The following is a 17,070-nucleotide window of genomic DNA, read 5'->3' on the forward strand; positions in this document are numbered from 1 at the left end:
TTTACCCAAAATGTCGTAATACCCGTTGTATTCAATTTTGGGTATGTATGGTTTTTACGAAACAGTGTTACTTTTGATCCAATTTTTTAGAACCACAAGTAAGCGTGCTCATTATTTTGACACAGAAATAAAAATTCACATTCGAATCACTTGAAAATCACGTAAAATGGTTCCAAATGTCAAATTGAATATTATACGTGACGAAATTGAATCTTATGCGAACATCCCCTAAAATGAATAGAGTATCATCAGTTCGTTTACGTGAATTGACCAAACATCAAATAATGTACGTGTATTCCCGGTGTGAAAAATTCAATTTTGAAAATGGCGAACAGTGATTCCTTCAAATGTCAGTAGTTTGAATATTCGTGAGACATTTTTTTTGGTTACAATTTTTTACTACAAAGCAAAATGAATTATGATTTTGATTTGAATCAATCTGTCAAATATGCCCGTTTTGTAAGGCTCACAAACCCACACCCACGATGTTATCGGTAGCTGGTGGTTTTTACAGCCATTGAACCGGTGGAACCCTCAACGAGTGAACACGGTGAAAATTTGAGTATTTCGCGAGAAAAGATTTTCACCCGTACTTTTGCAATTCCACGTTATCACGCATCGAGATTTTCACTTGTAGTCCAGTGAAAAGAAACGAAAATTAACTGGCTGCTGCCATCAATCGGTGTCATTTCAAGTGAGGTGACACCACCCAGAAGTGAATAATAAGAAGAACTTCTATGCAGATTTTCTGAAATAAATGTTCATGTTTTTATGGTTAGAAATCTCCAACCAATATTTAAAATAACAGTTTTCTGGTATCTGAATGTGATATGAGTACTACACTATTTACTACATATATTTTATATATGAAGCAAATAATTTTTACTGGATTGTGCATTAAACAGCTTTAAAATGGCAGTCCATTAAAACCTACGTGAAAAGTAGGGTCTGACCGCAACATCTTAGAGCTAAGGCAGTGTGTCTTATTAAATATGTTATAAAAAAGTAGGGTGAAAAATATTCTCATAACTTTTCACGTAACTATGATTAATCGGTTTTTTTAAATGAAGAAAAAAAAGGTTTTTTCTGGAAAAAGATGCCAGTTGTCAGGTCAAATGTCAAAACCCCTTGAATGAAATTGTTATTTTTCGGAAGGACTGTTTTGCAATGAAAAATTCTCGTCAACGTGTAAACATGTTTATGTAAAGTACAAATGGACGGGTAATCGATCAGAAAAAAATTTACCCGTACCCGAGTGAGCAGTAAATTTTTTTACCCGTACCCGACCCGTACCCGACCAAAAACCCGTCGGGTACGGGTACGGGTCGGGTTACGGGTAAAATACCCGAGATCCGACCATCTCTACTAGACAGCAAGACAAAAAGTGCCATAAAACGATTTGAAGCTTTAATTGGTATGCTCTGATCTTGTGTCATGCAAGATCGGATGAAATTCCATGTTATGTCGTTTCGCCTGAGAAATTTACAACTACGCAGGGTAAATTTTGAGTGCTTAAGATTAATTTCTAATTTATATAAAATGAACTCGATTGATAATGAGAAAAAGTTTATCACTTCAACCGAAATCGCAGAATGGTAGAGAAACTTAACGCTACAAAAATAACTGCTTGCATACAAAACTTGAGCACAAGCTTGGCGAAGAGAAGCTTAAATATCAAAATCGTATCGCAAGTATGTACAAAGATATAATTGCATACATTTGGGATATTGGTGTAATTCCATCGGATATAAAACAAACAATGTTTTGTGTTGGTTCCTAATCAAGATCAATCTAAGCAGACTCTCGTGCAATTGCGGATTCAAAAGTGTGACGATTGATTGAACTGTTTGATTGCAGATCATTAGAAATTTTGGTTGCCTTGTTTCACATCAATGGCTCGAACAACCCCATGGGTCTGATACTTGTAGTTTTTGACATCTTCCAAGCAAAGGTGCATCAGAAAAAATGAGGGTTGAGTCTTTCAAGGTGAAAACGACCCAAAACATCGGAGTCGGGCTTGGAGCGAGTGGAAAGAGATAAATGAGGTTGTCACTTTAGACTGGTCATCTCAGTTATCAGAGGCAGATACTACAGAAAACTGTGGGACTAGAATGATATGACTACTTTGCAAACGCTGGATCAACATTCTCAAAAAGTTCTGTAAATTTCGGGGGTCATTTAACATGTGAACTCATCGGATTTCGGATTGCGGAATGAAACGTAAACAAAAGTTTAATTTTAAAATGTTGCTTTTAAAAAGCTTTACGCTCAATGTTTTTCAAACCTCGAAACGGCACCTACTGACGTGCGTCTAATATTGGCTGGATTTTGTAGTTCAGTTCTAAACTGGGATTATTTTTCAAGCACAGATTGTTTGACTGTTTCTTAATGCTAGTATATAGTATCGGATGGGCAGGGCTGGGAGCAGTGACAAAATACCAATACCAAGTTTTTCGTTATGCCTTACGACTAGGTTGTACAAGGTTCATTTATTACGGCGAATAAATGCGTAAAAAACGTCTAAAATCTTTACTGATTGAATGAAGATCGCCCGAGAATTCGTTGGTTTCCCCCCCATCAAAATGGTGTATAATATCAAAATGTTCCACATTTAAATACAATTTCTCTACTAATCTAAGTGTTACTAAGGCTACAGAGGATCACACAATTCTACGTCAGGGGTAGAAGGAGGGTCGCTTAAAATTTGTGACGGAATGTTGTTTATCCTAGACTTTGTCTGTGTTCGAACAAATGTTTTAATGCACAATTTCAATATCATTTTGTTTTTAAATAAATTAGCATCGATTGCTACCGAATGCAATGCAATGAAATAAATACCCACGACTACTGGAAATTATGCACAATAGATAAAAGCTACTTTAGAGAGTTCTGAATTATCTTATTTATATGAACTGAAAATGTGCGATGCGCTTGCGATATTTTGAAATCAAATTGAATTTGAAAAGCTTTATTTTTTTAAATAATGAACAACTTTTTATGAATGAATATTTTGTGATTTTGTCCAAACATTTTTCGTAGTTTAAATTTGTATTCGTTTGACTGCTACGGTTGGATTATTGTTATGATAGATGCTTCAGCGTTCTGCTTCATAATATTATTCACAAACAGTTGTACTCTTTGAATGACTCTTCTGAACTCTTCCAGAAGGTATGTTTTCAAGCAAAGCCTTGGAATTATATTTCTTTTTTAGAACTCGACCATTCTGTGCAGAATCATTTCATGGCTTATAGCCTTATACTACAATCCTTTGCATACTAAGAATGCTTTCAGATCGGGGCTCAAACATATGACAACAGGCTTTTGGGACCAGAGCTTTATGCATTGAAACGCCAACCCGGAAGCAGCGGAAAAACAAACATATGCGAATAGCTTTTTTTCCTAGTTCAGGATTCAAAATAACGCAGGCATCTTACACACTAATCCTAAAGCCTTTAAAATATCTTCCCAAGACTGTATCTAAAAAAATCTAAACATAATCGGACGCTGAAATTGTGCCCTCCGGTAGGCCTTCGGAGTGCTTTTCAATGGTCAGCAAATTGTTCGTTTCGTTCAGAAAATGACTTTGTACATTGTGGCTTTTGTGTGGAGAAGACATCTCCTTCAGATCAACGATTTCGTACGGTCTCTCGTCTTCGTCCTCGTCGCCAGGCATATCGGCACTGTTGAGTAAACCGGAATAGTACGCACTTCCCGAACCGCTGGCTCCTCCACTGTGCGAACCGGTCGGAATAGCTGGCAGTGGACAATTCATTATGAGAACGTCGTTGTCGCCTCCCTGAAAAATAATAAGGTCCCTTATTAACCCCCACACGATTAGCAGCCAAACTTGGTATTTACATGATGCACGGAGCTCGATTTATACGAATTAGTCTCGGATGGACCCATCTCGTTTCCCACTTCCGCGTAGGATGCCTCGTCGATCTGAACCGGATTGTAGTTGTTATCATCCATGTGGGTGTAATGGTTCTCCACCGGCAACGTATGTGAATTAACCAACTGCTCCGGTGTGGACAAGTTTTTCCGACTGCTGAACCACGTCCACAATCCCGAATTGGTACTTCGAGGGCTACAGGACCCGTTGGTGGAATTTTTTGAAGTTTGGTTATCGAAATTCAGACCCGTAGTGTCTTTTGCACTGTTCGAATCAAAGCACAATGTTCGTATCCCATTTTGATTGGATCGTATCCTGCGGGAAATGGAATAGTTTTACTTTTTTTTTAATTTAGAATATAATCCCTTCCAGAATCGTACCTTTTACATCTAAGAAACACTATCATGATTATGGCACCGATTACGGCCGATGTGAGCGATACCACAACCAGCGTGAACGTCCAGCTGAACTCCTTGGTATCTGAAGGTGGGGAGAAAATTTCCTCTACTGAAACTATTAGTGATTCTTCTGCCCAAAAGCATTTCAACTCACTGATTGTTCCGTCCAACGAAAGGGTTCCCTTGTCCTGCCAGGCCCAGCTGCACAGGTCACAGGTCGTCAGTCCATCGGGAGCAATGGATTCCTCGAGAAACGGCGGCCGTGGTGGTGGTGGAACGAACTTCCCGTTCCAGTAGCTCTGATCGATCGTGTCGATCACTTGCATCTCTTCTTCGATCATTTGTAGGTCAAGCTCGAGATTCCAGGCGGTTGGACTGGCAACCGAGGTGCCGGCCGCGTCAAGGTTACTGGTGACACTACTACCGGGATCGCTGTCAGTAGTGTTTCTGTGGCTGCTGTTGCTACCGTTGTCAACATTGGGCGATGGGTCATCTTCATCGGGCAGCCTGGATAGTGTGAACATCGTTCATCCGGGAGCGAGACAAAGATGCTGCAAATAGGGAAAGAAAAGTAATGATTAGCTTTGCGTTGTTATTTGTACTGTAATACTCGGAAAATTCAGAATTAAAAACAAAAGGTTGTTTTTTATATTGAATTAATTTTTTTTTCATGCTTTCATGCTTCCGTGGCCAATTGAGCCATTTTTAGTTAGTTTAATAATTATTTTTTATTGGATCTCGTTTTCACCCTTTTTCTTGGTGGAGACGAGCTACCATTTCTATGTAGCGAGGATTGAACAGTACTTTGTTCGCGGCTCGTCTTATCATTCATTGCTTCATCTTCGGTGTTGTTTTGTCAAAAGTATTGTAGTGAATGGTTTCCATTTTCTGTTCGTTTTCATTGTTGTTCGCAATCTTGGGCTCGTTACTTGTTGCGGTAGATGCGTTTTGTTGTACAGTGCTATCTATCTATCTATCTATCTATATATATATATATATATATATATATATATATATATATATATATATATATATATATATATATATATATATATATATATATATATATATATATATATATATATATATATATATATATATATATATATATATATATATATATATATATATATATATATATATATATATATATATATATATATATATATATAAATGCAGAGATCATTCTTTGTAATCGAATCACGCAAGAACGGATAGACGGATTTACATGATTCTTTTTTTGTTTGATCAGTTTTTACTCCCACCGGGTTCGTATATCAAAAAAATTAGGAAAACTTGGGAAAAATCCATATAGTTGTTTTGTATGGACAATGGAATTTTCCACTGAAAAAGTCGCCAATGATTGCTAAATCATCGATAGGTGTTTGGCGCACAACAAGTTGCATGAGTGTTTGGCAGTCGAAAAAAAAAATACTAGATCGTTAGAAAATCTTTTGGCGCGCAACGCGTTCTTTTTTTGTGGAGATTTCACATGCGTACTTGATCGATGTGATTCGTCATTTCGAACCACGTGCTTAAAGGTGTATCAAAATAATTGTACAAATGACATAATTGCGTAATACTAACCAAATAAATGTTGTATTAAAACCATTGTCGGTAGGAGAAAAAAATCTAATATCGTAGACCAGTCAACAAATCAGCAAATTGTGGAACGAATTGACGAATGGACTGTACTGTGCAAGTTTTAACGTAAAAAGAAAAATTTATCTTTCACATGAATTAATTTATTAAGGCGCGTATTATGAGTGCTAATTAAATACTACTCTCAAATACGATTTCTGAAATGGAATGAGATTTTTTGATGTTTGTGAAGAACATCAAAATTTGACAGATCAGGAGGAAACTAAAATCAATGCGGGACTTCAGTTTCATTGCCATGAGTGCAGATGCAGAGGCTCATAACCATAAGTGCATATCGTAAATATATACCTCTTCAACATCGTCTTAATTTTTCCAATAAGAAACTCGGGCTTATCTTTTGAATAGCCGGAGTAGCAGGTAGTGAACATTAGTAACAGTTTATATTACCCACAAGCTACCAGGTCAATTCGGTCACATGCAATGTGTAAAAAAAAGTTGGATGTTTTAGCGCAATTACCGAACATTCAAAAGAAGACAGTCAGAATTGTTTTTGAGTTTAACTTAAGATTCGTTCTATGACTTAAACATTTTTCCATTGCTACGAATCTATCGAGAAGAGTATGTATACTAATACCTTAAAGCCATTATTTATGAGATCTGCTGTTTCTGTTCAATACATTAGCTCAAATGATAATACGAGTACTGGTACATTGACTCCTTATTTTAGATTCACTGTAACAGAAGTATTGCACTCTTCGCACATTGATTCTCTGGTCTTCAATGAAATAAAAGAAAAATACTGACAGTGAGAGCGGCGACTTGATCCGAGAATCATTGGATCGCAAAGTACGTCCATTAATCGACTGAGCCATGGAAGCACGCATCAGCTTTTCTTACACATAAATTCAAGCATTTGCACTTGCTAGCCGAATAGAAATAACATTTGGAACCAGTAAAATTCAGGTTCATCCTGCATTAAGTCATTACAAACGGAATTTTCCGTCATATGAAAAATTAAGTCTTAGTGAATTGCATCATATGTGGGATTAAATCACCTGTAAAATTCAAAATTTGTGAGTGTGAGTATATTTAAAAGAATTCATTGTTCATTATCAAGTTAAAGAACAGTATATTGAATGCTGCTGTCATTTGAATTTTTTAACGTCCAGCAATTTATCATTCTATTGCTATATTTCTAATAAAACATTGATCTAACACGCTGCGTAACATCGATTCTCTACGACTTTGTTATTTTATTAAACTAGCGGTGAGAGAGAAGAGAAGTAAAAAAAGAATTTTTCTCCTGGTGATCTAAAACGATTTAACATTCGAGTTGAAAAATCCTATTGCGTATGCAAATGCAAAGACGACCCAGTCATGAGGGCAGCCATTGAAAATTTGCGAAATCAATTTGAATAAGAGAAGCCGTTATTCCGATCCTGTAAACTTAGGAACGGCTTCGTATTCAATAGAAGAGCAGATACAGGGTGCGGCACTCGAAGTGTAACCAATTAAAAAGGCCATAAATTCAGTTTGGAAAATTACTTTTACTTAATTCAAAGTACAAAATGTGTAAAAATAATACAAAATTCAGAATCAATTCACTTTTGCTCGATATGACCACCTTTTGCCTTGACTATGGCCTTGAGACGGTCAAAAAACGAATCGCAAGCTGCCCGAATGTGACTTGCAGGTGTATTTTGGCCCACTCGCGGACAATAACTTTTTTCAGCGCCTCGAGATTGGTGTATCTTTTAGTTCGGACTTTGCTCTCCAAAATGGCCCAAAGAGAATAATCCATTGGATTCGCATCTGGTGAATGCGAGAGCCATTGTGTGGACGTGATGAAGTTCGGAACGTTGTTTTTCAGCCATTCTTGGTTCACTCGAGCTTTGTGAGACGGTGCCGAGTCCTGTTGAAACGTCCATGGTCTGCCACCGAAATGTTTGTCTGCCCACGGCTTCAAAGCAACCTCCAGAATACTTTCCCGATAATATGTCGCATTTACCTTGACGCCAGGCTCGAAGGTCTGAAGTTGGTTACACTTCGAGTGCCGGACCCTGTAAACGTTACGACGAGTTACGACCATTTGAAAAGTTCACAGAGAATTCAAGAAAACTACGTCGTCGAGACGAAGTTCGACGGGTCAGCTAGTCTATCTATCTATCTATCTATCTATATATATAAAATGCAGAGATCATTCTTTGTAATCGCATCACGTAAGAACGGATGGACGGATTGAGATGATTTTTTTTTGTTTGATCAGTTCTACTCCCACCGGGTTCGTACATCAAAAAAATTAGGAAAACTTACCGGAAAAGTGAGAAAAACCAATAAAGTTATTTTGTATGGACAATGGAATTTTCCACTGAAAAAGTCGCCAATGATTGCTAGATCATCGGTGTTTGGCGCATAACGAGTTGCATAAGTGTTTGGCCGTCGAAGAAAGGAATACTAGATTGTTGAAAGAATCTTTTGGCGCGCAACGAGTTGTTTTGTGTGAAGTTTTCACATGCATAGTTGATGGATGTGATTCGTCATTTCGAACCACGTGCTTAAATGGGTATCAAAATTATTGCTTACTAATGTCGTTTTCGCTTGAAAAAACTGAAACTGACCCAAGGTAGTTTCATCAAACAAACACTTTTCGCGAAGCTGTGTTCATTTCGCACTTAGCAACGGGGGTTTGAGTAAAACTAATTTAAAAACCAGGTTCGAAAATGACTCGATTTTCAGTTCAACAACGTTGAAACTAGGTTCGAAACTGAATTCAAACAAACGGTTTGACAGCAGCTAGAGTGGAAACTGGGTTAGGTTTGGCATCAAGCAAAAACGACATAAATGACTCAACAACTGTTCTAGAAAACCGTTGTAGGCAGGAAAAGAAGTTTTGATATCATTTACCAGTTGATGAATTGTGTTCAATGGAGTCAGATGAAAAGTATTGGTCGTTGCGGGGGCAAGATTAACAAATCAGATTTTTTTTTAATGAATCAATGAAAAGATTGTGTTGTAGAAGCGCTAAGGTCAATCTTAGAGATTTTCCATGCATTTTTCTTTCTAATGATTTAGATTAGACTAAGCGCACATAGTAAGTGGTTATTAGATATCATTGTTCAAGATGATTACCATAATGAATTGAGACTTATTTCATGTTGCATATTCTGTGAAGAATACATTTGCTCTCTAGAAATAATTTATTCAAATAAAATGATCAGATATCTTTCGGATGCAATTCAATAGAATATGGGATCACCCTTCATAATTTTAGAGTTCTGGAATAAAAAGTTGTAAAAGGCTTTTTGAATTTATTCACTAAATGAAAAATTACCGCTAGGAATCAGTATTATCTATTTTTCGCAAGCAATCAATTCGCACCACTATTTTATCTCTATAAATCTAAAAAATTTTACGTCCGAAAATGATGTTATTAGACATATCTGTATTTATTATGAATGTATAGTGATGGTTACTGAAATTCTTCATTATTTTTTTTATTAATTTTCCTAATATTGGTAGAACTTTCACTGAGTTCGTCAAGAGAAATGACATTCCAGAGTTCACAGACCGTGTCAGTAAATAATAAATAACCGTAACTTTTACATAGGAGTTGGATAAATTTTGCGTATCATTCAGTAATAATAATATTATACAAATCGTTGCCGCCAAAATTATTACCGCACACAAAAATAGAAATTTTTTGTGTATAAGAATCTGCTTCAAAGTTTGGTCTGTCGGGTGAACATTCACGTTTGAGTAATTCCATAAAACGGACTGTTCAGAATAGAAATCTGTTTTTTTTACCTTGGTATTACATTACTGTAGCGGAATTTGACCTTCTGTTTCAACAAACTTCGCAGCCGATTCAGAGTGTACAGAACCATTGCATGGCTGGTGCTACGATCCTACTGACACTACGAATCCTTCCAGGTCGGGGCTCGAACATACGACAACTGGTTTGTAAGACCAGCGCCCTATGCATTGAACCGCCAACCCGGGACAATCTGTGAATTTGTTCAATTTTCGCTTAACAGAAGTATTTCATATTTTCACATTAATCTTTGGTGATGTTACTACTTTTGGAGCTAAAGCGAGTGTGGGTCGAATTCCGTTGATTGTAGGTTAAGTAATCAGAAAAATAATGGCGAGAAACGTTGACCACTTAGTCTTTTGAAAATTCTTCTGACGAGACGAAGTTCGACGGGTCAGCTAGTATATATAAAAATGCAGAGATCATTCTTTGTAATCGCATCACGTAAGAACGGATGGACGGATTTACATGATTCTTTTTTTGTTTGATCAGTTTCTTTCCCTGCCGGGTTCGTAGATCATAAGAATTAAGAAAATTCACCGGGAAAGTTAGAAAAATCCATAAATTTATTTTGCATGGAGAATGGAATTTTTCGTTGAAAAAGTAGTGAATGATTACTAGATCTACGATTGATGTTTGGCGCGCAACGAGTTGCCTAAGTGATTGACCGTCGAAGGAAAGAATACTAGATCATTGAAAAAATCGTTTGGCGCGCTACGAGTTGTTTTGTGTGGAGATTTCAAATGCATACTTGGATCATGTAATTTGTCATTTCGAGCCACGTGCTTAATTGGGTATCAAAATTATTGCTTGCCAAATGACTCAATCTCGGAATGTATATGCCTCATCTAGAAAACCGCTGTAGGCAGGAGAAAAAGTTCTGATACCGTTTACCAGTTGATGGATTGTGTGTAATGGAGTTAGATAAATAATATTGATCATCGTGAGCGCGAGTTTAACAAAGCAGAATATTTTTGATTGAATCAATGAAAAGATTGTTCTATATAAGCGCTAATGTCAAACTAATATATTTTTCTGGCTTTTTAATGATTTAGCGCACATAATAAGTGGCCATTAGATATCAATGTTCAATATGATTATCATAATGGATTTATACTGCCATTTTATATTTCATATAATAAGAAGAATGTTCAAATAGGCATAATCAATATCAAATTAAAATTTAAGCGACGTCTCTCTAAGCAACCAAAAGTTCCACAGTATCTGACAAGCCCGAGTTGGGTTTCAAGAGAGGGTTTAAAAGAAGGGGGGCACGTGTTCAAGAGGGGGGGGAGGTTCAAGGAGGGTGGAGATTCAAGGGCGGGGAAGACGTATAAATTTGAAGGAAAAGTCAAATTATTTGTACTTCTATATAATAGGTACTCTATTGTTCATGGAACCTAATGTTTAAAAATCTTCCATTGGGTGGAGAGGGGGGGGGTGGCTGTAGTTGTTAAAAAACCTGGACCCCCCACCCTACGTACGGGCCTGGTAACTGAACAATATTCACTTTATTAGAGCCCTGAAGTACGCATGGCATTTTTGGGAACTTGAATATACAGAACAATTTCTGAGAAAACTTTCTCGCTGTTTAAAAACTGTGCAAGGAACTGCTTCAAAGTTTATTCTGTTGCGTCGGGTGAACATTCACGTATGAGTAATTCCTTAAAACGGACTATTCAGAATGGTTTGTATGCTTTGTATGTATGCGTTAAGTTTATCAATACAAAATTCTGGTTAGTGAGCTTTTCTACCCATTACCGAAAGCAAGAATCACATCTGGAAGAGAAAGAGTGACACCTTATATCCATTATGTCGAAGCCATTAGAGAGAGATTCTTTATTGATTCAAAGGATGGGATGACAATCTGTGCATTCGATCAATTTTTTCTTAACAGAAGTATTTCACATTTTCACATTAATTTTTGGTGATATTGCTTTTTTCAGCTAAAGCGAATGTGTGTCGAATCCCGTTGATTGTGGGATAAATAATCAGAAAAATAATGGAGATAAACGTTAACTACTTAGTCGTTTGACAATTCTGTTGTCCGAAAACATAAGTTCGTACAAATAATTTTTGGGAGAGACGAAGTTCGACGGGTCAGCTAGTTCAAAATAAAAGCAGTACGTTTTGCCTTTCTCTATAGAAAGGTATTAGAATTGCTGGAAAACCCGACTTTCGAACGGAGCCTCGGAGACCCATAGTGTTATATACCATTCGACTCAGTTCGACGAGATCGGAAAATGTCTGTGTGTGTGTGTGTGTGTGTGTGTGTGTGTGTGTGTGTGTGTGTGTGTGTGTGTGTGTGTGTGTGTGTGTGTGTGTGTGTGTGTGTGTGTGTGTGTGTGTGTGTGTATGTATGTGTGTGTGTGTGTACTTTTCGAAGATATTTGAACGCGCTCAATTTTCTCAGAGATGGCTGAACCGATTTTAACAAAATTGGGCTCGTTTGAAAGCTACTGTCGGGCCATTGATCAAGTTCGAAGATCAAATGGCTGTGACTTTTGGTTCCGGAGATATGATTATAGTGAAGTAACCGACAAAAAGCGTTGTATTTGAACGCGCTCAATTTTCTCAGAGATGGCTGAACCGATTTTAACAAACTTGGGCTCGTCTGAAAGCGATTGTCGGGCCATTGATCAAGTTCGAAGATCAAATGGCTGTGTCTTTTGGTTCCGGAGATATGATTGTATAGGTGCGTAACCGACAAAAAGCGTTGTATTTGAACGCGCTCAATTTTCTCAGATATGGCTGAATAGATTTTAACAAACTTGGGCTTGTTTAAAAGCTACTATCGGGCCAGATCAAGTTCGAAGATCAAATGGTTGTGACTTTTGGTTCCAGATATATGATGGTATAAGTGACGTAACCGACAAAACACATTGATTTTTACTGCTCTTATATATATAAGGGTGCTAAAACTTTGGGATCACCTCTATTTTCGTTAAGCTCTAATGCTCAAAAGTTTAAGCACCTCGTAAAAAGCCTTCATGCAAAATTTGAGCTAAATCGGACATGCGTAAGGGGTGCTGCCCGGTGGTAAAGGTTTGACAATTTTCGATCTTGAAAAAGCACCATAGGGGGCAGTACATGAAATTTCCAAAATCGAAAAATTTTTTTGATGCCAAAACTCTTAAAACTGCATAAAACATCGAAATTTAGTGTCATCTCAAAAAATTTTTTTTTGAAAAAATCAACTTTCTGGGACTTAGAAAAATTTTCATGTTTTTTCTAAGTCCCAAAAAGTCGATTTAAAAAAAAAAAATTTTTTTTCGAGATGACACTAAATCTCGACGTTTCATGCAATTCTAAGCCTTTTGGCATCAAAATTTTTTTTCGATTTCGAAAATTTCATGTACTCCCCCCTATGGTGATTTTTCAAGATATATGAAAATTTCACTAAGTGGACTAAGAAGGCTTTTTTTAGATTAGCATCACTGTTCTCATACAAATAGGCAACGCAAATGTCAAGCACTAGTTCGAAAAAATGATGCTGACTGTGTGACATAAACACTGAAGCATGCTTGTGTGAACTACTCGAATCAATCTGAATCAATTGGTGTCAAAATTAGTATCCAAAATTATTTAATAAAAGTATGAAACATATTTTCATGAGACTGTTATGAAAGAAGAGAAAGGCATTATCACACCACTAGGTGGATTAAGAAGGGTTTTTTAGATTAGCATCACTGTTCTCATACAAATAGGCAACGCAAATGTCAAGTACTAGTTTGGAAAAATGATGCTGACTGTGTGAGTGTTTAACTGAAGGATGTTTTTGTGAACTACTCGAATCAATCTGAATCAATTTGTGTAAAAATTAGTATCCGAAATTATTTAATAAAAGTATGAAATATATTTTCATGAGACTGTTATGAAAGAAGAGAAAGGCATTATCACATCACTAGGTGCATTAAGAAGGGTTTTTTTTCTCGGCGTTTAATTTTTTTTTTACAATTTTAATTTTTTTTAAGAGTGTCCCACCGGTTTCTTACAACTTCTCCTTGGGCACTATTTCTGTACATTTGCCTTCTGTAAAAATCAGTATTGAGTCGAATTGGTCCTTACATCTGTGCAAAATAAATGCTCTACGAAAAAAGTTATCTCCCTTTTCCAATGTACAGAAATAAAATCAGACGTGCAAATTAACCACTTAGTAATTGAAACATCACTTGAGCACTCCACAAAACCTCTCAAACATTGCACTCCCGTGCCGTGTTCTGTGCACACCACTTGGCTCTAATCGCGAAATCAACAAAAGCAGAAGAAAAATATATCGGTACCAAAACCGTTCTACTCGAGACGGGTGCGATGTTTACTCTGCCACTCTTGAAAAACTGCTGCAAGCTCAAGTAGCGATACTCAAAGATTGCAACGGGTTGGACAGTAATATCATCTCGTACTCGATCATACCAATCGACGGAAGGGGTCAGTTCCGTCCCACAATCTGCAATGAAATTCTAAACTTTCAATCGACAATCAGATGTTAACCGTAAGAACTGTTCCCGTCACAGGAAAATCCATAATACTACATATTTCATGAGATGCTTATAAGCTTTTCTGTAGTATTCAACGTGGCCTATTGTCCTACCAGCTGGCCTTTTATGTGAGCTCATTTTTCACTACTTCAGATGTATGCTCCTTCCAAAGAGAGAACCCGTTACGGTATGAAGTTTCGTGTCGTAACACTTCTGTAAAGTTGACTTCTCATTCCATCTTTTGTATGCCATATGCACACAACCAGAAGCGCTTCCTAGCGAGGTTTGCCATTTATAATACGAGTTGATTACGTACACGTGCTAGTCCTTGTAGTGCTCACAGTTTGAAAATACGTTTGAGCAAACATGAGATGGTCAGCACGAATTAATAACAGTAGGATATGTATAATATCCCGTAGCCACCGTCACGAGATTTTTTATTAATCTCTGGTATTCCATTCCAAATGATAGGTCTGCAAAAAAAACGGGAAGGATAGGAAGAGATGTTTTCCCCCTAATTAAAAGTTCGCTTTTTTATATACCGCCTTGTAGTCATCATTTCTTCCTTCGATAAATATTAGGGTGGCAGTGACATTATATTTTAGCTACACAAAAAACATCATACTATCAAGATATCCAGCTCTCACATTTTACGACCAAATCGCAGGTAACATAATTTTTTGCAATAATGGCGCCCTTAAGGTGAATCCGCATCGAATCTCGGCGAAAGAAATGTCAAAATCGTGCGCGCCAAAATATCAGCACTACGCACCCATGCAACTGACATGATATGTGGAATGTGATGCCGAGCAATGGCGTTGTTGAACTGAAGATTGATTTCGCTCCAAGCTGACAGGGTCTACCTTGGGTTAGTGCCTAAACCTTGGACTCAAATTCTGTGCAACACTCTGTCATCTTTCTTACGCACGTTTATCCACTGCACAGTGGGGTAAAAACGATCAAAAACGCAACTTTGCTCAATAGTTTTATAAAAACCTACGCAAATATTTTAAGTTATAATATTTAATATATATTATATATTGCCCTGGTTCGCTCTGTACTTGAGTTCTCGGCAGTAGTCTGGTCACCTTATTACCGTAATGGAGTACAACGAATCGAAGCTGTGCAGCATAAATTTGTCCGATTTGCTCTACGTCAGCTGCCTTGGAGAGACCCTTATAATCTTCCTAGATATGAACACAGATGTAACTTAATTGGACTTGAGCTACTTAGCGATCGACGCAACGTCTCTAAAGCAATGTTTATCTCCGACTTGATACTTGGTCATATAGACTGTCCTGATCTTCTTGAACAAATGGATATAAACATCCGACGCAGAACTCTCCGGAGCAACTCTTTCCTCGTCATCCAGTTTTCTAGAACAAATTACGCGAAGAATGAACCCCTGTCTAGTATGGCTCGCATATTTAATCGATGTTATACAATATTTGATTTTAATCTATCTCGTGTCACTCTCAAACGTTTATTTATTGCTTTTTTTAAAACTTGACCTATTATTGAATGTATTTAAGAACCTTCGTATGTAATTTAATTTTGCTTAAGTGTAATGTAGTTAATGTTTGAATGTAAAGTATAGCTCGTATTAGTTTTAAGTAAAATTGTATCATTTGGATTTTGTATTATCTGTTGGTACTAAAAGATGAGGAGGTTTTGCGCCCTTTTGAGTAAGTACTAATAGTTGGTCAACTCAAGAGGGTTTTTCCCTGCTCCAATAAATAAATAAATAAATAAATAAATAAATAAATAAAAATAAATATGCAAATTTTTCTGTAGAATCGATTTATGGTAGTTAGAAGATCCGCAAAATTTACTATCATGCCCGTTTTGCTCCAATTTCTCTTTTTTCTGAATTAACTTCGAAAACTAACTGTGAAACTCTGGAAAGAATTGAATTCGCCCAATTGGAAGATTGATCGCAAATAACTGTCTTCCATGAATTTACAGAAAAGAAGTTCTACTGATCGGTGTTTTGACCAATTATTGTTAAACAAGACAGTTCTATGTTTCGCATATAACCTCAAAAAATAAATAACAGATAGTCTCCATGATCGCATGCTTCGCGCTACATCGTTTTACTCGAATTTTCACACAAATATAATTTTATGTTGAGTTCAGATTTACAATCCCGATGCAATATGACCTACCAATATTAATTCATATTACGAAGAAAACTTCAGTGATCCAAGAACACATAAGGGAAATGACAGTACTAGTCCGTTAAACCCTCTTTACCCCAATGTATGTCATAAGTTTTATCTATGGGTGAACTTTTTTTTTCGTATTTCAAAAGCAGGCTGATTTCGGTTGAAGAAAAACCTAGAAATAAGATTACAAATTGATTCAATGACCGCACGAATTATGTTATACCGTTTTACCCTAGTTTTTTTTATAATTAAGCCTTAATATTTTCTTACCTTTTTTTTATAAATATTAAAAATAGGTAATGAATTCGCTCAAACTTTAGAAAAAATTTCCGAGGCCCGAAATTATTTTAGACTTAAATTTCGCACGGTAATAAAGACTGTCCCAGAAAGTATGGACGCAACCAAAAACCGCTGCCATTTCGCAATGGCTCAGAATCTGTCAATTTTTATGGCTGCGTCACTCTTCTCTAACCGCTTGTGCAGTTGTTTATTCGTTTTCATTAGTTTGTTTCGAAAAGCGTGGACTTTCAGCAGAACAACGTCCAACAATTGTGTACAAATGGTGCACAGAACGCGGACTGTCACTGAGAACGAAAGCAAAAATGGAAGAAGTAAGTAAAAAAGCCGTGCGAAATGCAATCAGGAAGTTCGGTGAGGATAACACCTTTGAGGATAAACCGAAAACGGGTCGAAAAAAAGATCCTGCTAACCCTCAGTTGGATAA

General features: G+C 36.9%; 1 protein-coding gene across 7 annotated transcripts in view; it reads right to left on the reverse strand.

Moving 5' to 3' along the window:
- Positions 1 to 2,231: 2,231 nt before the first annotated feature.
- The window catches only part of LOC131433707 (uncharacterized), a 140,741-nt gene continuing 125,902 nt past the window's right edge, over positions 2,232 to 17,070 (reverse strand). For 5 of the 7 annotated variants that reach the window (XM_058600251.1, XM_058600250.1, XM_058600248.1 and 2 more), the window contains 4 exons: positions 4,445 to 4,841; positions 4,273 to 4,399; positions 3,859 to 4,207; positions 2,232 to 3,796 (listed from right to left, as the gene is read on the reverse strand). In XM_058600251.1, the coding sequence (XP_058456234.1) occupies positions 3,488 to 3,796; positions 3,859 to 4,207; positions 4,273 to 4,399; positions 4,445 to 4,814 (1,155 nt within the window). In that variant the 5' untranslated portion in view covers positions 4,815 to 4,841 and the 3' untranslated portion in view covers positions 2,232 to 3,487. The remainder of the gene's footprint in view (positions 3,797 to 3,858; positions 4,208 to 4,272; positions 4,400 to 4,444; positions 4,842 to 17,070) is intronic. The other 2 variants (XM_058600255.1, XM_058600254.1) reach the window with 2 other exon arrangements.

Source organism: Malaya genurostris, chromosome 3 (assembly GCF_030247185.1).
Source record: "Malaya genurostris strain Urasoe2022 chromosome 3, Malgen_1.1, whole genome shotgun sequence".
Lineage (NCBI taxonomy): Eukaryota > Metazoa > Arthropoda > Insecta > Diptera > Culicidae > Malaya > Malaya genurostris.